Genomic DNA, 19,734 nt, shown 5'->3' with positions numbered 1-19,734 from the left:
ATTTTATTTGTCAAGTTCATTCATTCGAAGAGACTATTTCACCGTTCGGTCCGTATGCAAATCACGCAGCCTGTTGTTAAAGATAGGCGAATAGGTTAGGACAAAGGGTATGCAAAAAGTAGATTTAAAGTTTTATTAGATATAGATTGCAAGGTAAATTTAGGTAGGGTTAAGTTACTATGTTACCGGTATATAACATTTCAGTTAATTTAACAAGAAACTGAAAAATAGCTTTTGACGCACGATTTTGTTCCGGTGAAATAGCCTAGTGGCAGCCATTTCATTTTTGCCATAATTATGAAGGACGAAAAATTGTGCTGACGCAGGTCGCTAAGCTGATGGTCGCGAACGATTAATATCAATGGTAATATATAGAGATATGCTAGCACTAGTCTAGGCATAATAGGATACACCACAAGTCTAATTCAGTAAGTAGATCTTTGGTGTGCAAAAACAGTCGCCCACTCACCTCATTGTGCATGCAAAATGGTAGCCTATGTCTATATGTTGGATTGCACCTAAATTAAAATTTTACAGTAATTTTGGCTTTTTTTATCCTACTGCCATTGGATTACCGATTCGGTCTGGTTGGTTAACTTAAACAATTTTGGGTCTCTTTTACGTTTTTTAAACAGAACTTTCTCCAGAGAGAAATGAAAGACCCTATCTTTAATAATAATAGGCTAGCTCCTAAAAACTGAAGTTATAGTCCAAACTTTCTCGTTTAAATTTAAGTAATATAGCCACCAAGTACTGTATATTGCATTATTTCGTTGGAATTTTAACCAGTTGCTGTGACATTTGCAAACTGTTATACACTAAAAATGTTGCTCATGCACCATAGTGAAAAGTGTGGCATCTGCACGCACAAGGTTCATCAAGGTGCAATGGAAACTTTTTCATTCCGATACTGATTTATAATAAATAAACAAAAAATAAATCTTTGCTTGAACGCCAATTTACAACAATTATGTCAAACAAATGAGGCTTAGATGGACGCCATTACTGGCATTACGCCAAGATTTGTATCCTTGCATGCACGAGTTCTTGTCGAAAACGTCCCTATTTTCCAGTCAGGCACTTGCAATTCTGTGCTGTTTATCTGCTCTAGACCTATACTCTTTTGTATTGTACAACTTTGCAATAATAATCTCCACTAGTGAGGATGCATTCCTGTAACCCACTGCAGTATTTTATAAATCTCACCGTTGATAGAACTTACCAGCATAGATATCTTGCAGAATATGAACCCAAAATATTGTAGTGTGGTCTCTTAATCGGTGGAAATGATAGTTATAGCTGAAAATGTAGAAATGGGTTTTTCATTACATTATGTCAGAGTATGGTTCTGATCTTAGTATATATTAAAAGTGTGAGGTCTAGTGCACAAGTGAGCAACCACATGATGCATTCAACTGGGGTGTCATTTGGTTATCACTATACACTTATGTACTCAATCCAAAGTTTGAACATGTGCGCCCTGCAAGTTTGTGTTCAACATTGGAAGGTTATGTACACACACAAACTTTGCAGTTTGCTTTACTAAACAAATAAGTTTACACCAATAAACATTTACCTTGTACAATTTTTTAATATATAATGACTTTTTTGTTTTTAATATTTAGTCATTTAATAAGCTAACATACCACTGTGTGATTTTGCAATATATGCTCCAGCTGGCACTATGGGATGTGATGGAGGTACAATTCCAAAACGACATGAATTGGTTAGAACAAAAAAGAAGCCTGAAGAAAAAGACAAGAAAGCTGATTTGGCATGGAAATGGCAATACTGTGCCCTGTCAAACCAAATTTTGAAAGAACCCATCGTTTCTTGTGAGCTTGGCAGGTAGCATTTGTAATTTTACGAATAAACTGTGTATGCTGATGTATAGACCCACCTAGCATGTAAAACCATTACCGGTTTTCGAGTGCCAGAATATTGGTTTTAGCCTATACTCGCCGTATAAGCCAATGCTACGTTATTGCTTTTAACTACAATAGAATATTTGCACCCAAAGTTTTAAGGGTAGGGACCACATTTCACCATTCTTGTGCCTTGGTCACTTACAAGTATGCTCAAATTCTTTATCCTAAAATTTCTGATTAGAGCTTTGCTTTTTCAGCCAGTTGCTTATTAACTTTGCTATACTATTTATTTCCTCACTTTTTGACAGTTTATTGGGAAACCTGATTGAAATAACCGCCAACCATTTCATACAATTAAATTCAGTTACATCACCTTTAATGGCTAAACTGGCCTATGGCCAGGAAAAACTTTGTGTAGGTCGCATTTGGCCCTTGGGCTGCACTTTAGGCAACCCTGACTTATACTACTGATATAATTATTGATTGATGATAATTAATTTTTTAGGTTGTATAATAAAGATGCTGTCATTGAATATTTGCTTGACAAGGATCCTGCTAACAAACTGGTGAAAATGAATCATATTAAAGGTATCATTGTGAAAGATATAGAATATCGATGTCTTTTATTTGCTTATTTTTTTGCTATATCTTGACATTTAGAACTATGGCTGCTGAGTTAGCAAACAAATCTTTTTTCAGTACAACATTCACTTCTTGTACTTTAGTCTAGAGACTCTATAGTAGGCTATGAGTGGATTATTGCAACTGTGGTACATTTTACATAAAGCTTAGAGTTTAGTCTTAATGTTTTTGCTGATTCTGGTGACCCAATAAGTTCTTATGAATTTATAGCCTGGTTGCAATTGTAATATTGTTGTAGTTCATAGTAACAACAATTTTTTGTAACTTTTGCTTTTGCTCTGCATTGGGGAGCAGTGGGAACTGGGAACGGATTCTGCTGTGTAATGTAAACGGAAGCTGTATAAATTTTACGCAAAGAATGGACACGTTGTAATGTATTTAGCATTGAGCAAATATGAAATGATATCAGTTCTTTTTGTTCAGGCTTAAAAGATATCCATGTACTTGTCTTGCATAAAAACCAAGACTGGGAAAGGCGTGCAGAGAAAGGTGATGGCTACATAGACACCCATTATGCCAAATATATCTGCCCTGTGGCTGGCATTGAAATGAATGGAACCTACAAGTAAGTTAACTTTTGGCGACTGGGTGGAAATCATAATTGATTTGTATAAGCTTTAAGTGAAATTTCCTTGGAAGTTTTGCTTTTTACTGATTCTTTTTTATGTGTTATTATACATTAGATGATAACGTCACTGATGATGTGTCCAGCCAGCTACCTGTATTAAACTGCAAAAGTATTTAAGTAAATCCGAAAAAGCGATTCAACTCTCTCGCGCTATAAACAACTTCTACATCTGGTTTAACCAATTCAAATTTGCGATGAACAGCAATGCGTAAATTTATTAATTCGTTCACCCCTCGAGAACTGAAGCGTCACAATAACGGGTGATGGTAAAAACATTATGAAAATAGTTTTGGTGATATTTGAAAATTTGCTAACAGCTTTTAAACAACATCAATAAAAAATTTTGTATGGTTGTAGTATAGGCTTCTGATTAATACAACTAATTAAACGACGACTAAACTTCGGATTCATAAAATGTTTTCTACTGTTTTGGCTCATGGTACTTGTAACACATATCAATCGAAGAGCTTAGGACGCTTTGTATTTTACCGGCGTAATGTCACTCAATCTGTTTACTATGGGCACAGAGTTTAGCAGTAGAACGAACCAAAAAGGCTTCTCATAAAAATTGCTCCAAAGATATGAATTATTTAATTTGATAAATTCAAACGTAAGTTTCCCGTACATAATTAAAACTTTGTATAGTCCTGATTAACTCAATGAAAATGAAACGAAAGAATAATTTGCTTTTAAGCTTTTTGCCCAGTAACTTGTCGATTGCCATGTTCTCAGATACTTTGGCAAATCGTCTTTGATAGCGTCTTTAGTGAAGAGTACTTGCTTTAACTATGTTAAGAAATTCGTTTTACGTTTACATTTTAAATAAACTAGGCATAATATCTTTCTTTGTCAAGTTGAAAAAGCAGTCCAGTTTACTTCGTTGAACGCATTGTGATATGCATTACATAACTACACAACAACAATAATGTTCTGCCGATCTTACGCTCTCACAATGGGAAATGAGGAAATGTCCAACTTTCAATTTGCTCCACATTTTATTTCATTTTCTTTTGAAAAATCGATGCATATGTCCATGCAGTTTAATAACGTTGTGATGGATTTATCATAGCTTCTGTATATAAGTTAGAATTCACAACACAGTCCATCACAGATTATTCATTTTCAGGTTTTCTTACTTGCTTCCATGCAAATGTGTTTTAAGTGAGCGTGCATTAAAACAAGTCCGGGGAAATAAATGCCCTTCTTGTTCAAAGGAATATTCCAAAGAAAACGATATTATCAACTTAAATGCTGCTGAGGTAAGTCCCATAACAAGCGATCCACCTCAAAAGTACCATACTTTACTCTGCTTTGTTTAATTTTAAACCTCACATGTTCATTTAATTACGGCCTTTGATTTTATTATTTTTTCATTATGTTGTTAAGGAGGAGGAGGACATATTGAGAGAAAAAATGGAAGCACGAAAGGAAGCAGCTAAGAACGAAAGAAAAAGATCTAAAAAAGATAAAAAGTCTAACCACCTTAAAAACAACAGTGAACCTGCGGTGGATGAGGTGAAAGAAAAAGATGAACCTGTAAGTAAACTTGTATTGATCTAATGGTGATCTTTTTCTTACAGTTATTGTCAATGGTTGATCTGTTCTAGGGCTGGGAAAATTTGTCCGGCTAATGGGCTCTTAGTAACTAAAGATTTTGTTAGCCATTAGCCGAAAACGTACGTGGAGAGAATTTGGAGAAATTTTTGGTCATCCATTGACTCACAGAAATTTGCTGCTTTGTTAATAATTTTTAAAGTTTGAATACTTTGTTTTCCTGATAAATATTGAGGCCTAACCTGACATATTGTTGCTTATACAATACTTTTCGTCACGTTTCATAAGAATAAATAGTAGTTTTGGCTACGATTAATAATGTGACAGGACAATTGGCAACTGTGGCAGCTAAGGATCGTTGGCTAAATTCCCAGCCTTTATCTGTTTCACCAATAACTCAGCTTTTCACAACTCCAATAAACCCAACAATGGTGGATTAAGCTTCCATCCATTGAACTACTTTATGTTGTATGAAGTTGTAATTGGCCGATTTGGCAGGTGTTAAAGTGGGTGGGATTGTGTTGGCATGGAACCATGGTAATTAATTACGGTGAATACATTAAAAGTAAACTGCTCCTTGTCTGAAAGATAGGTTTGAGCTTAGCCGCATTGTTTCACTCATGGCTTAGGCAAATAGTATTTTGCTTTACAGAGTACTTCAAAAGTCAATGGACACAAAACCACATCCAGTCGAAACTCAAAGCTTGGCAGCTCACATTCATCAGACACAGTGAAGAACTTGACTGCCAACAACACTGTACAAGGAGCAAAGCACAAGTTAAAAGAGGAAAAGATATTCCAGACAGAAGCATTTAAATCATTATTTACTTCACATTCTTCTGCAAAAAGGGCAAAGGACAAAAATGGTCATTGGATCACATATAACCCATATCATTATGCTGGGTAAAGTTGGGCTTTCTAAAATTTTGGTTTCACTCGAATCCAGGATAATTAGACCGTCTGGCGATGAAAACAGGATGAAAATCTTCAAGCTATTGTCATACTATTTTAAACTTTTGCAATTGCAATGGACATTTTGTTTTCATCAGAAAACATTCCAATGCTCACAGGAAAACGCTGATGAAAAATGGAGAGATGAAAACTCGCTTTATAATGGTTATAGGAGTCAATACTCTACATCATTGGTTCTCAACTTTGTTGTGTCGTTGGACACAAAAAACTTGCTGCTTTATAAAGCTTTTCCGAAAACCAGCTTCCATAATTGACACTATTTATGTCAAAAAGTTCAATTCTAGTCAACGATTTTGTCATCAGGAAGTCTATTTAGATAAGGGTCGGATCTCAGAAATTGCAGGCAACTTGTAGTTTTGTAGTGTAAGCTCAAGTGGCAAAATTAGCTTCCATGTCCATAAACTGTTTGTCAGATCATGAAAAAACAAAGGGAAAACTACTTACATACTACCTGACCAGTAAGGCTTAAAATATTTAGATTTTAGCTGGAAAAATGATGTGATGTTAAACTTGAAATAAGCAAAAAAGTGTGAACCCATTGTTGGAAACCATTGGTTGGTTCTGTTTTTGTTAGGCTTTGTTGTCAATTTGATTACTGCAAATAAACTTTTCTTCCACCAGAGCTTTGTTATTGCTACTCTTGTAGTATATTTCACTTTGAAATTATTTGAGGTTGCTGTCTTTACGTTGGCTTTTATCCTGTATATTTTAAATGTTGTGTATGTTACCAGGCATATATGTTACTGAGTTATGGATAATATTTTTTTTCTTCAGACTATGTACATGCGATGTATTTTACTCTATTTATGCGAAGGCATGAATTTTTTCATCGGAACACATGCAACGATATGACAGTAACAAAAACATACTACGTAAATGGATAAATTAATTATCATTCCTTTTTTAAGGAATGTTTTCTAATGTGTCGTTTTCATACGACTATTGTTTATACTTTTGTGCTTGTATTACGCTCTTTTGTTGACGTCATTCGCTAACACAATAAAAGTGCCATGTATATCATTTTCACGTGCAAATTTCACTTCCTGTTATTTATTTACGATGGCTATGTATATATTTTAGTCCTAAATAATAAAATTTACTGCTTTAAAAATAATGTTCGCTCATTAGGATCCATTAGCTTCATCAGGGCGACCTGTCTGCAAGTCGCACATTATGCTAAGTAATTGAGAACATGCTCGATAAGGATTGTAATATTGGTATATTACTCTACCTTAGCCAAGAATGAAAGTACCAATTCAAAGGAAACTTGTATTGGCTCCAGCAGATCGTAAATGTCATTTGTGGTGCCACGTGTGTTCTCAATCTTTTGTTCTCTCCAGTTTTTAATACTTGTGTTACCTTTGACGGAGATTTTCCTTGATATTAACCAACAAAAGTAATAAAACCTTTGTGCGACAACATTTTTAACTCATATCGGATCACTAGCTTGAAGTTAGAGTCTATGCTTATGTTGTAACTTTCGATTTGACCTTGAAACGCCCACCTGTCCGTATATCTTGCGTTGGCCATAAGTACGGCACTTACATCAAACCTATTAAAGGCTATTGACTGCTACTTTTACCTACCTCCGGTGTCGGATTCCAAATAAAAATGGCTGTCACTATTTCACTGGTAAAATCATACGTTCCAAGCTTTTTTCACAGTTTCTTTTTAATTTAACTTAAAAGTTATATCAAAAAACATAGTAACATACTGTAGTTCTTTCTTCCAGACTAAACAAAATTAGTTCGCATTTCTTTCACTTCGAGGTAAGCGGACATCCAAACTAAAAGTAAACCACATTTTGCGAAATGCCAGTAGAAGTGTAGATTCAAATTTACGAAATTTCTACCTGCAGAGGTTGTTGCATAGTTTATCTGTCTTAACTTATGTTATTTGGACTTAATTTACCTGCCGAATTAATGATCTGACTCCGTGGTTGCGTGCGGTTAGAATTCTCTAACCTCTTGCTAGCCGAAAGCTCTTACGTTATTACAGATACAGTTTATCAGAAACGGTCCTTTTATTGTAGGAACTGTACAGGTTCCGAATATTACACACAAACATAAACTTAGTAATCACCATTTAAAACAGGTCTAAAGAATTGCAATTAACACGACTAACGTAGTACGTTCGTACAATTCTGTATCTCTCCGTCTGAGTGGTTACTCGCGTAGAAGTTTGAGCTTATAACAGCGTGGAGCGGTGTGAGCGGAAATAACCGACATAAAATACACGAACATTTCAGAACGTGCGAAAGATAAAAATAAGCGTTGGAAATGGGGGTTACATTCAGTTAAAACTAGGGCGTTTTAAAATCACCTGGTAACGTACTAAACAGCGTTTTCACATAAAGTTATTTAGAGCAAGTTTCCAAATATTAAACGACAATTGCAGTGTTATCAATAAACAAGACTTCAATCAATAACTGGCGAACACTTTCCCAAGAATGATATAATGGTATTAAAAATGCCACCCAGGCCACTACATACCCAATAATAAAAAGGCTGACACTATATCACCGCAAAATATCGTGCGTTCGAAGCTATTTTTACAGCTTCTTGTTAACCTAAGTTAGCTGTTATAACATGGTGTGATAATTATATCAATTAATGTAATATAAAATTGTGTAAAACATAGAATTCTCGTCCTTAAGTGTAGTATCAGTAAAGTTTAACGCTACGCTAACACAGTTTCCTGTATGCTGTTGCAACTTATGCGATCATATTACGTCATGCCTTTTTCTCATATGTACTTTGGCCAGCTGTAGAAAGTCGTACAGTCGCGTAAGATGTAACCAGCAACCAGTAATTTAATACAGTTGAATATAGCTAAGCCAAAATGCTAAAACATTAACTGTTGAATGAAATGTTGTTGATGTGCCAATGTTCTGTCAATTTGTAATCGTATAAAGAAGAAACAATATAATCAGTTTATACAATCAACATTCTTGTGCAATCTACTGATGAGTACAAACTAAAGTAGCTCAGTGTCAAGTTGGACAACTTTGGTTGTCGGTTTCATAAGACAAACAGCTTTTAGCTGAACAGTCGAGTCTAGGGTTGATAAAGCAATACAACGACCTTGAGGCTCATTTATATCGAGGACAATAAACATTCAGACAATCAAAGATTGTATTGGAGTGGCTGGAACAGTCAAGTTCAATAACAATAACCAATCATTCCATTACAATGGTAACCTCAATCTACTTTCTAATTTAAGTCTGATGATTCCAATAAAACCTTTATAGCGTTCACCATCCTGTCCGCTAGATAGCGGTAGGACACCACGTTTATTTGCCAATAAAATAATATCAAGTTAGCCGGCAGTTGTGGATCAGAAACAGCTCAACAACAGTAGGGTTAAGTAATATTTTCCGATTCAACGATTTTCAAGGTTTCGACGAGTAGGATACAACTTTTTCACCATGGACTAAATCAATTAAAACAATATTTGTCAATTAAATCGATCAATTTTTAACTAAAATCGCAAGTTTAATCGGTCGGCAGGACATTGGTTATCGGTTCCTTAGTAGTTTATTTTATCTGCAATGGTTTAATCGGTTGCTTACTCCCAAATGAAGTTGCTTACCAACTACTTATTACAACACATATATATACGGTAATGCCTTTCGTTGCGCTATATATTTTGGTGACCCCGGTAAGACTGACACGCAACCTTTAATTAGTGTCAAGAATGGAGTCAGCTTAGCAAAGCAACCACTCAGTTAGCAGTTTACTCGAATGATAGACTGCACGATCGTATTAAGAAGAATGTGCGACGGAATGTGCAGCTTTCGACGTGTTGTACTGTACTACAGTTACCGCCGTTTTAACTCAACATAGGAATATTTTTCTCTGCTGCGACAAGTGGCAGTCTTTCAACGACAATCAACATATACCTCCGATGAGGGGTTGCACCGAATGGACGTTACGTCGTCTGCCTGTTCGGAAAATTTTCGGGCATGGCCCAATCTTTTGAAGCATTGCTTCACGGCGGATTAACACACAGGCGTCGATGAACGGAAATAATCTTCTGAAAAGAATTACTGTGCAGGGCTTTAAGTTATATTATGAGTATCTTAATTTACCTGTTGAATTATCTGACTCTATTGTTGCGTGCGGTTAGAATACTCTTATGACGCTTTGATTTGTTGCCTAGTTTTATTTGACGTACTTATGACGTTACCGTCACTCGTTACGACTTAAGCAAAGTCCATTAAACGTCACAATAGATAGCTGTCGTGGATTTAGCTATCCTTGGTTTGTCGACTGATGAGTCTCTTTCTCTTATAACCGTGAAGTTTGGTGGTTCCGCTTATATCAATAAATAAATGCAATTTAGCGCACACTTACTCATTGATTTAATCGCCTGCAAGGAAATAAACACAACAGCAGCAAACAGAATACACTTTTTATTTATAACTTCCAGTCGCCCGATCGTAGTAATGACGTTTGCTTTTAATACATTCGTTTTACAGTATAAAAAATAACTTTTCATTTCTCCTCTATCAGCTATCTGTCTCTCTCTCTCTATATTCCTAAAAAATGAAATTCATCGCTTATTTATATGATGACGTAAATTGTTTGTGATGCATAAATCCTTCTTCTGTTCATTGTTGTTGACTTCAAAATTTCCACCATCTTGGCTAATTTTGGCCTCTCAATTCCCACGTGTGTATTTACCAATCGTTGCACCAGTTCAATCGAGGTAAGATCTTTTTCTTCGCTTCTGATCACGCAGTCTTCACATGATCATTTCCAATGCAGATGTTTTCCACACGTAGACTTATGACGTAACATATAATCACGTGGTTGTGGTTTGTTTGTCACACTCTAACCTCTTGTCAACCTAAAGGAGTTCATATTACATCAGAAATAGTTTACAAGAAATTTTTTTTATTGTAGGTGCGGTACAATTTCTCAATATTACGCATAACCAAGAACATAATAATACCTTTGCTTATAAGATGTCTATTGAGTTGCAATCACCATGATCAGTGTAGAGAGCTCATCTGTTCATTTCAGTGATTTTCTCTATCTGCCTCTCTGCTTGCTGGTAGAATTGCAAGCTTATAAAACGTTAAGCGATGGGAATGAAAATGTTCGACAAGAAAAACGCAGTATTTCAGAACATGTGCAGCGACGAAAACAATGTGTCGTCAATGGGAGATACATGTAGTTAAAGCTGACACGTAGAGAAATATAATCAGTATAAAGTTAAGAAGCGGGCATTTCCAATAAGGACTTCTTATCAGCACAGGTACTGGAAACAGCCTGGGAACGAACTAAAAGGAGTGTTCACACGAAGTTATTCAGAGCAAGTTTCCAAGTATTAAACGACAGTTGAAATGTTAACAAAAAATCAAGTTCATAAGCTTCAATCAATAACATAGAAAACACTTTTCCAAGAAATGATGTAATGGTATTAAAAATGGCACCCAGGCCGCTACAACTGTATTATTAGTTGTACGTACGCTTCAGTTTTGATGATTTGCATTTTTTATCAACTTTTTATCATGTCTGCATAATGTCATATCGTATAGCCTACTTTGATTTCCACATGTCCATAACATCGATAACACTACGTTTATTTGCCTTTAAGACAAGGAGGCACACAGACACTCTTTTTTGAGATGTCTCTCCGCATCAAGTTATGGCTGTGCATCTGCACATGGTTTTTGCCAATAAAATAATATCAAGTTAACCGGCAGTCATGGATCAGGAACAGCTCAACAACACACACATATATATATATATAACGTAAAGCCTTTCGTTGCGCTATACTTTAAATAGCTAAAGTCAACTTTTTGCATTTCCTAACCTAACCGCCTATCTTTAACACCTACAGGCTACATGACCTACATACGCTGAAATAGTCACTTTGTAATAAAAAGTGCCCAGTGTGCTTGAGGTGTACAGTAGTCGTTACCAAAGGTCGTTATGCCATCACTCGATGAGTGCATGAGCGCAAAACACTTAAATGAAGGCGTAAGCCCATGGTTAGTGGGTTGTCACTACTAGTTAACTGGTGTCTGGTATGATAACAATCAAACAGTAACAGACGCATTATTTGCAAAAATTAGAATATGATAAGAAGCATAGCTAGGGGACAGTAAGCCCCATCGATGTGCGCAGTATGCAGCATATCAGGGCTAGGGGCGCCAAGGTTTAAGGCCGGAATATTACCCTACATAATAATGACAAAAGGTCAAAATAAGGCGTTGGTGGCAATGAAATTAAGTTCACTACACTATTTGCAGCATTATGAGTGATGACGAATACGTGTAGCAAATTTTTGTGGATTTCAAACTCTTGCCTCCATTGTATCTCAATTACCTATACTTCGATGGTCAATGATTTTTTATGTTCACACTGATCTTTAATAAAAAAGCAAATAGAAAGTGATTGTTTGAATGCCAACATATAATAAATATAAAAAATAATTAAGGTTTCAGTGCGCGCCAAAATTTGCATCTTTGCACGCACGATTTTTCGTTGAAAACTGCCGTACTTTCCTGTCGGGCATATAAGCCCACTCTCATTTTTGTGCTCAACATTTTCAATAAAAAATGGGGCTTATATGCGGTAAGTTAGCCTATTGCTGTATTCTGTGATTCTATCACCTCTGCTTTATTTTTTGCTGTGATATTTTGTAGGATTCAAAACTACCTCAGTTAAATCATCATTTTATTGCTTTATTCACACACAACTCTATAGTCTAAACAGAAATTGCCCCTATCTGACATATTGGTTGTGAGTTAAGTTTTTTACATATGTTCGTGTTTTGTACGCTGTTGACGGTGTAGTTACACGTGTTGTAAAAAAGATAGTGAAGCCTACGTAATGTTATGCCAATATGTAGTAGTGAGGAGTTTGGACGGAGCAATTTAGCTGTCTGTAGCCTCTAACTAGTTTACTTTGAAAGATCGAACATCCACCGTTGCTATTGTATATGTATATGCTCAGTTCTGTGCAGAACATCCAGTTAATGTATGTAATATTACTTTTTAACTGTTGCCAACTCCTATTTTTGCAGATTGGTCGGTATAAACTGTACTTAATATTAGAACTGGATTCTAATAGTTGGTCATCATGGCATTGCTGTGCAGAGTGCTAAGTCCCTTAACTAAATGCATGGTTAAACCTGGATTTACGGTAAGGTGTTATCGCAATGTTTCCTATTATGGATCTACATCTAACAATTTATGTCTTGAGGAGTTAACAGTTATAAACTTTTGCAATAAATTACCACAAGGGCATCATCAAACCAATACAAGCCAGAAGCTTAAAAAAACTTCAGTATTCCCATCTACATCAATACAGTGGATTACAAATTGCTTGCATGACATAAACATAGTTAATTCTATTCCAAAAATTGATGACAATTTTGAAAAAAGAAATCAGCTGTATGAACTTCCTGAACTGAATGCAAATGTTGAAATGGATATTGAACGTGAAGATGTAGCAATTGAAGAGAGCCCTTACCAGAAGCAATTGCCTATGCAAGCTGGAAAAAGTGACTTAAAATGGCGAAGAAGAGCAATGAGGCGGCATAGGTGGTATTTCATCCTTGTTTGATTGATTGAATTTCTTTTAAATGAACTAGGTTATGGCTATTGAAGTGAGGGGTATGTCCAAAACCAAGTTGGCCTTCTTAAATCAAAGAGTAGTTGTCAGGAAGCATAAAAGAGTAAGGATTTGTACTAAAATATAGTGGTTAAGCAGTTATTTCCATAATAAGTGGCAAAAAAACGCAAATTCATCTATTAATTATGACAAACATGGCAGTTCTTATTACGTTACAATAACAGAAACATTAGGGATGACTCAGGTATTTGGATCAAGTATGAATCGAATGTTTTGTATGGCCGACAACTAAATAGTATTAGATGTAATGAAAGCGTACTTACTGTAAGTGTATAACAAGAAAATTTTGCATTAAATAAACCTAAACTAGCTTACCTTTGGGGTATTTGTACTGGTTAATGCAAATGATAACCTACAGTATAGTCTTGGCTGTTGGTTCTAGCCTAGTCCAGTTACTGCAGTAAAAACATGAATGCTTTATTAGTTTTTGTGATGTTCCAATGCTGAAAACAAATATTATCTGTCACTAATCATTGTGACGTCTTAATGAACGCTCTTTTTGTCATAATAAGAGCCGAAATTTACAATACAATTTTGGTCATAACTGCTGGCAAGTACTCTGCAATTTAAGGCCAGCTTGTTTTTGGACTTGCCCTTCACTTTAAACTACTTTAGAATATGTACAGTATGTTTGTAGGGGCCATTTAAATCACTGATCCTACTTTAAACACTGTGTTACGGACCAGCTTTAGGCCTTGAACAATTGCTGCTGGAAAAGTTTGGTTTGAATTGGAAAATAAAAATGGGAATAAAAGCAACTATACAATATTACAAAACGACTCAGAGAGGGTAGACATCTGCTTAATATGACATTGTTAGAAATGCAGTATTGTTCTGTCACAATCCATTTGTAAAAAAATTAATCTGATAATGCTTATTTGCAGTGGTACGGTACAGTTTGATAAGAGGAATTATTGCTATGGTTAAAGCAAGTTAATATGTACAAACAGTTGGACAGGTCATCTGTTATTTTGGCGAAAACACAGTTTCTGACAGTATTTTTTTAAAAATTCAGTAATAAATTGTTTTCAGATTACTTCGATGGAGAAAGAAATTTAGAAAACTTGTCCAAGCACGTGATGAACGAAGGGAAGCAAATCGTAAAAGACTCCAAAATGAAAATCTAGAAACGTATGTTTGACTGTAATAATTTTTTCATTATATGGCTATAGCCTATATATACCATGGTAGTGATGTATTTATCATTAGCCAAGTAACTGTGTGATAATTTAAAATTTTACACCAATTGAGCCTCACGTACTGGTCTTGTCAGTATGAATTTTCAAATAGATACATTTCTATTTATGTTATCGTGGTCTTGCCGCCCAAGTTTGGTTAACTGTTATTTGCCCATGAACATTACAATGGGTGTAGAGGTGCTCAATATCCAGTGTGGTTTGCATAATTAAAGTCTTGGCTCTATAACTGCCACATTGCCAAGCTGGCAATTGTGAGCAACTAGGTTTGGAAATGTAAGAATGGTGCATCTAGATTTAATTGTAAAATGTTATTCAGCTCCTGGAAGATGTATAATTTAACAACGACGCCGCCTGAGTTAACAGAGGAAGAAAAAAAGAGATTGGTTAAGGAATGGAGGGAGGAAGGTGTTTGGGATGATGCTTTAACTCCAGAGGAATACCAAAAGTTTGCGAGAGTAACATCAATAATGAGAAGGGACAATGAAAGACATTTTAGTAGAACAAAGCGACGGAAATGAATACTAATTGAGAATTAAATTAAATAGTGCAAATTTGGTGCCTTGTAATACAAGATTGAAGCATCGTAAGAGTAGTCTTAAATTAAACCATCTTTTATAATTAGTCACTTCAGTACCTAATCTGCAAAATTACAAATATGACACTTCACCATCAAATAAATTTCACTTTCAAATAAAATGCAATATATCAAACAGTGAAAAGTAGATAATTTAGCACTTTCTACAATAATATGACTTATGGAAGATGTAACTACTAACACATTCAGTGCTGCCTGCAGATAAGAAATAGATTTATACATTTAAAAAAACTGCTATGGAAAAACTGAGAAAAACTTAAACTGCAAAAACTTTATGAGAAGTTTGTCTAAACAAATGAATGGGGATTTATTACATACAACAATTAAACATGCACAAAACAAAGTTAAGAATGATTTGAACGTTAATTTATCTCAGAATGAACAACCGAATACCTGAGCATGTAAACATCTGTGCCACTTAATTAAAATTGTAGGTGTTAAGTCAAACCTACTGGCATTTTTAGGTAATACACATCTAACACTAGGTATAACATACATAGTGATAACGTTACTAAATATGACATCTTTTTACATGTATCTTCTAGTAATAACGGCATGGATACCACACTAATCACAGTGCTTTATATCCAGATTCATAGCAATGAAACCTAACAGGCACATAAAAATTAGGAGATGATAAGCAACTAGTACTGTGACAATGATAGGGAGGTGTAATAACCCAAACGTTTTATGTGGGTGTTGAAATTATGATGGAATCATGACTTAAGAATCAAGATCTGTGTGTAAGTAATGATAAGATATGACTGAAAATCTCAACAGCAAAGTTGCAGTGCTTGAAAAAAATCAAATAACTTCATTTGAATTTTCAATGCATTTCTCTGGATTAAAAGAGCACAAGCACGGGTGAAGTATTGCACTGCCCAATTGCAAAGAACACAGATTACATGGGAAGTAGATGCTCATCATCAATTTCTTCATCAAGCTGATCATCTGCTATTCCTGTGTATGGTTGATTGCTATTGTATCCTGACTCTTGACAACGGCATAAAAAGTTGCAGCCATCCTAAATGTTATAAACATATTTGTACAAATTGTATGAAACAACAGTTTTTGATTGAGTGATGAAAGGTTGTGGACACATGTGAAGGAGTAAAAGGTGTTTCAAAAGTTCACAATAACACAATAATTTCCATAGGTATTTTAATTATAATTTCATTTAAGTAAAAATTACAAAACATTAACATGACAACAAAAGCTTCCTGCAAAACATCATTCATGTACATTACAAACGGTGTCTGAGTTAAAGCAAACAAAAATACACTTACAGCTTGCAAGCTTCCACAGCTTTTCCAAAATGCTATGTTTGGTATCTGGTCCAAACCTTTTGACCCATAGACACATCGTTTGTATACTGCTCCAATTATCAAATATGCAACGGCAAACGAAAAAAATCTAAATGAAGAACAGCTGGTCTAAAACGATTTATCCAACGTTCACAAACTAGAATATATTTATATACATTGTATTTACTTACATTATTAAAAATATTGACCCAGAACTGAGTCCTTTAGAAACTGAGGTACACGCAACACTACTCTTCAACTCCATCATGTAGAAGCATTCAGTCTCATAATTACCAATATTATGCTCATACAACACTGCAAAATCTCCCTTCATTTGTACAAAAAGTTCAAATTACTTTATTTCCCCTAATCACATTAAACAAACTTGTCAATAGTAGGAAATTTAAGCAGTTACGTGAACATAAAAAGAACTAACCTTCAGATGATTGGGGTCGCACACAATCATTACGTGTGCCTGCCTTCTGGCTTTGGTGTCGCTGCCATCATCACAGCCTTTATTACAATGTGAGTTGTATTTATCACCGTGAGTATAAGTTAGCATCAACCAATTTTCTCCTCCCTTCACAACGGTGCTATTTATACGGCCAATTTTTACAAATGGAGTGTCTACATTTTTCTGGTCTTCTTGTAACACTCCCGTGAGTTTTTCTTCATCTTCAAAATTACCAAGCGACACTGGAGTGCATATATTCAATGTGTAGTTGTAAGAATGGTGATTCTTTTCCACAAATGTATGCTGAAACCTGGAAAAAGATGTTTATCAATAGATGTGTTAAAAATTGAACGTCATCATCATCATGGTAAGTTAATGTTTACCTTCAAAAACCCTATGTGCTGCACAATACCAAAGAGAAGGTTTGTTACAAAACCGCTTTAGAACCAGGCTCATAGTCAGGCTTAAGCTAGGGGAGCCAGGCCTTTGTGCAAAATGCTGCATTATGTACCTTGCCCCCTCTTGTCTGGATTTTTTATCCTTAATAAGCTTTATCTTATTTCTGTCAGCACATGGAAAAATTGATTTATTATAAAAGTTCCAATTTGATAGAATATACTGTTTTGCGCATGGAGCATCACATTCCAAGGTTGCCTTATTACACAAGAAAACAGTAAAAAATGTTAAACCAGAAACAACATTGTGACCAAATAAATGTTAGGTTGATAATTATTGAACTTGGCAACATTCAAATGAATAGTATTCAGCATGGTAAGCCGAAGCATGACAAAGCTTATGTTTTACTTTAAAATTAATAGTCAGTTAACTGTAATAGTCCTACCTCATTAACCATTTTATTAAATAAAAAAAGATTAACATGGTTTTCTCATCAATATTCAAAAAGTCGCTTAAAATTATTTATATTGTAGTTCTAACTGAGCCTTTAAGTCATTGTGTATAACAAAGCCTGATAAGCTTGCAGTGCATATGGAAGACCGTACGAACACACTTAGGTTCACACAATTGCACTTTTCAATTTTGCAAGTGCAGTGTAACAGGATAGATTTCTATGAAATAGTCTGCAACAGAAAACAGCCAAGTTGTCAATTTGTTGCTTGCAATTTGGTGCAATTTTCTATGCTTATTTGTCATAGAATAGAGTAAGCATGCACAAGATGTTTAGTAGGCCTGTAGGCATACAAATTTTTGAAAAAGCTGGCATTATAGGCAACATTATTAGCATACATTTACACAAAGATTTATCAAAGAACTAATCATAACACATGTACATTCGATACTTACGTCAATCCTTTAAGTGGTTCAAGCTTTTCAAGAAGTTTCATTGAATGTTCATCATCTACGTTTTTCAGCTTGCAATTGGCCATGCATTTAACAACTGCATTATACATGCAGTACACCAAAATCAATGCATGAAAATCCGACAGAATCATTAGCTTAATGAAATTGGCTAATTTGAACAGATATTTTACTTATACTGGTCTAATGAGTAAAAATAATTACTGATAAGTTCTCTTAACGTCTCTATGTATGTAAAAATTGGATATTAGAAAACTTGCGGAACAAAGTATCTGTGCTAGCCTACAGATGCATGGGAAAAAAACAAAAAAGTTCATTAAATTTATTGACCAGTATTTATCTGGCACACCGAAAGCAAACTTTCCAACAGGGAGCTACAGTTTACATATTTGATCCATGAGCATAACAACGACTCTTTGCAGCCTAACAAACATGTCTTCTAGACTTCTTTCCATGTTTGTTTTGATTTAAATATTGATATTTTGGTGTATTTTTTAGGATTTCATTTAATTATTTATTTATTTTTAAAAAATTGTTTGCACTGGGGCATTTTTGTCATTACACTATTTTTACCAGCTTGCTCGTAACAACAAAACCTAACTAACCTCTTAAAGCATAGCCTAGTTCTTAGACGCCAAAAGATGTTTTCTGACATGGAAACACTTTGTTCCAAAAAAACCTGATGATACTCCTCAGTTTTTAGAAAGTCTGGAGAGCAAAAATTTAATTGCACTGAAAAAGTCCCCCAGTATGAAAACTTCTAAAACTAAAAGCATTTTTAATTCCTAAAAATATTTAGCATAACTTGAGGAAAGTTGAAATTGCTTTATTATACAGTACCGAATTGTTGCAATTTTATATTCCGAGGAAAAACCAGTGTAAGGTTCATAACTTGTCAGTAATTAATATAATATGAAGTTCTCTGCAGTGGTTGTCCAAAAAAACTAAAACACTTGTCTAAAAAAATAGATTTTTTTAATTTGCATATAGTAAATTGATTTAAAATAAAAGTATTTTTAAAAAAATAAAAAAGCAAAGATATAAAATTTATTGTATAAAGTTTATTTAAAAATAACAAAATAAATTACAAATAATAAATAAAGTACAGATGTCAAACGAGTGATTTTTCTGAAGACTGATTGATAGATAGATCTGCGGTGAAATCATAGCAATGAGCGGTTGACCTGGTCACAAAACTTAAATGGTGATTAACTTAAATCTACAAATCAAAGAACTTATGATATGATATCACTGACCACATAGACGGAATATGTTTTTTGCAAAGTAATGTGTATCTTTCTCACAGCATAATATACTGTATTTAAAAAGCTGTTATACTCCTACACAGTGCTTTCTTAAGGTTTGACTTTGGCGACCGCCTCAAAACTTTTTAGACCATGTCACTTTTAAAGATTAATTTTCTGTAAAAATTAAATAGTATAAATTTTAAGAGACCGTTTGGGAAATTTAAAAGACCATTTCGGTACTCAAAAAAACTTTAAAAAATTGTGAGCACAATATCCGATAAGGATAAAATGTTTGTGCACAACTA

At 34.7% G+C, this 19,734-nt stretch overlaps 3 protein-coding genes across 3 annotated transcripts; 2 read left to right on the top strand and 1 right to left on the bottom strand.

Moving 5' to 3' along the window:
• The first annotated feature begins 1,629 nt into the window (after positions 1–1,629).
• On the top strand, positions 1,630–6,684 carry LOC143448600 (replication termination factor 2-like). Its single transcript, XM_076948408.1, has 6 exons — positions 1,630–1,848; positions 2,374–2,456; positions 2,934–3,075; positions 4,265–4,397; positions 4,525–4,674; positions 5,345–6,684. Exons 1-6 carry the CDS (start codon positions 1,685–1,687, stop codon positions 5,597–5,599), a joined length of 927 nt encoding a protein of 308 aa, XP_076804523.1. The 5' UTR covers positions 1,630–1,684; the 3' UTR covers positions 5,600–6,684.
• A 5,997-nt stretch (positions 6,685–12,681) lies between these two features.
• Positions 12,682–15,099, top strand: LOC143449568 (uncharacterized). Its single transcript, XM_076949820.1, has 3 exons — positions 12,682–13,222; positions 14,346–14,444; positions 14,829–15,099. Exons 1-3 carry the CDS (start codon positions 12,759–12,761, stop codon positions 15,028–15,030), a joined length of 765 nt encoding a protein of 254 aa, XP_076805935.1. The 5' UTR covers positions 12,682–12,758; the 3' UTR covers positions 15,031–15,099.
• A 296-nt stretch (positions 15,100–15,395) lies between these two features.
• LOC143449567 (cation-dependent mannose-6-phosphate receptor-like) lies at positions 15,396–18,403 on the bottom strand. The gene is made up of 5 exons (XM_076949819.1): positions 18,168–18,403; positions 16,848–17,175; positions 16,603–16,739; positions 16,394–16,520; positions 15,396–16,131 (listed from the first exon to the last, which is right to left on the bottom strand). Exons 1-5 carry the CDS (start codon positions 18,314–18,316, stop codon positions 16,009–16,011), a joined length of 864 nt encoding a protein of 287 aa, XP_076805934.1. The 5' UTR covers positions 18,317–18,403; the 3' UTR covers positions 15,396–16,008.
• Between the last annotated feature and the right edge of the window lie 1,331 nt (positions 18,404–19,734).

Source organism: Clavelina lepadiformis, chromosome 3 (genome assembly GCF_947623445.1).
Source record: "Clavelina lepadiformis chromosome 3, kaClaLepa1.1, whole genome shotgun sequence".
Taxonomy (NCBI): domain Eukaryota; kingdom Metazoa; phylum Chordata; class Ascidiacea; order Aplousobranchia; family Clavelinidae; genus Clavelina; species Clavelina lepadiformis.
Note: the sequence above shows the minus strand (reverse complement) of the source record. Positions and strands in the feature narration are given on the sequence as shown.

What these genes read in the sequence shown, in the direction of transcription:
- LOC143448600 (XM_076948408.1), top strand. Translation starts at nt 1,685, where the DNA reads ATGGGATGTGATGGAGGTACAATTCCAAAACGACATGAATTGGTTAGA. An exon ending in GTTTCTTGTGAGCTTGGCAG is followed by an intron (nt 1,849 to 2,373) that starts GTAGCATTTGTA and finishes TTAATTTTTTAG; the next exon opens with GTTGTATAATAAAGATGCTG. An exon ending in TCAACTTAAATGCTGCTGAG is followed by an intron (nt 4,398 to 4,524) that starts GTAAGTCCCATA and finishes TATGTTGTTAAG; the next exon opens with GAGGAGGAGGACATATTGAG.
- LOC143449568 (XM_076949820.1), top strand. Translation starts at nt 12,759, where the DNA reads ATGGCATTGCTGTGCAGAGTGCTAAGTCCCTTAACTAAATGCATGGTT. An exon ending in AGAGCAATGAGGCGGCATAG is followed by an intron (nt 13,223 to 14,345) that starts GTGGTATTTCAT and finishes AATTGTTTTCAG; the next exon opens with ATTACTTCGATGGAGAAAGA. An exon ending in CAAAATGAAAATCTAGAAAC is followed by an intron (nt 14,445 to 14,828) that starts GTATGTTTGACT and finishes AATGTTATTCAG; the next exon opens with CTCCTGGAAGATGTATAATT.
- LOC143449567 (XM_076949819.1), bottom strand. Translation starts at nt 18,316, where the DNA reads ATGATTCTGTCGGATTTTCATGCATTGATTTTGGTGTACTGCATGTAT. An exon ending in GAACCACTTAAAGGATTGAC is followed by an intron (nt 17,176 to 18,167) that starts GTAAGTATCGAA and finishes ATCTTTTTCCAG; the next exon opens with GTTTCAGCATACATTTGTGG. An exon ending in GCGACCCCAATCATCTGAAG is followed by an intron (nt 16,740 to 16,847) that starts GTTAGTTCTTTT and finishes GTACAAATGAAG; the next exon opens with GGAGATTTTGCAGTGTTGTA.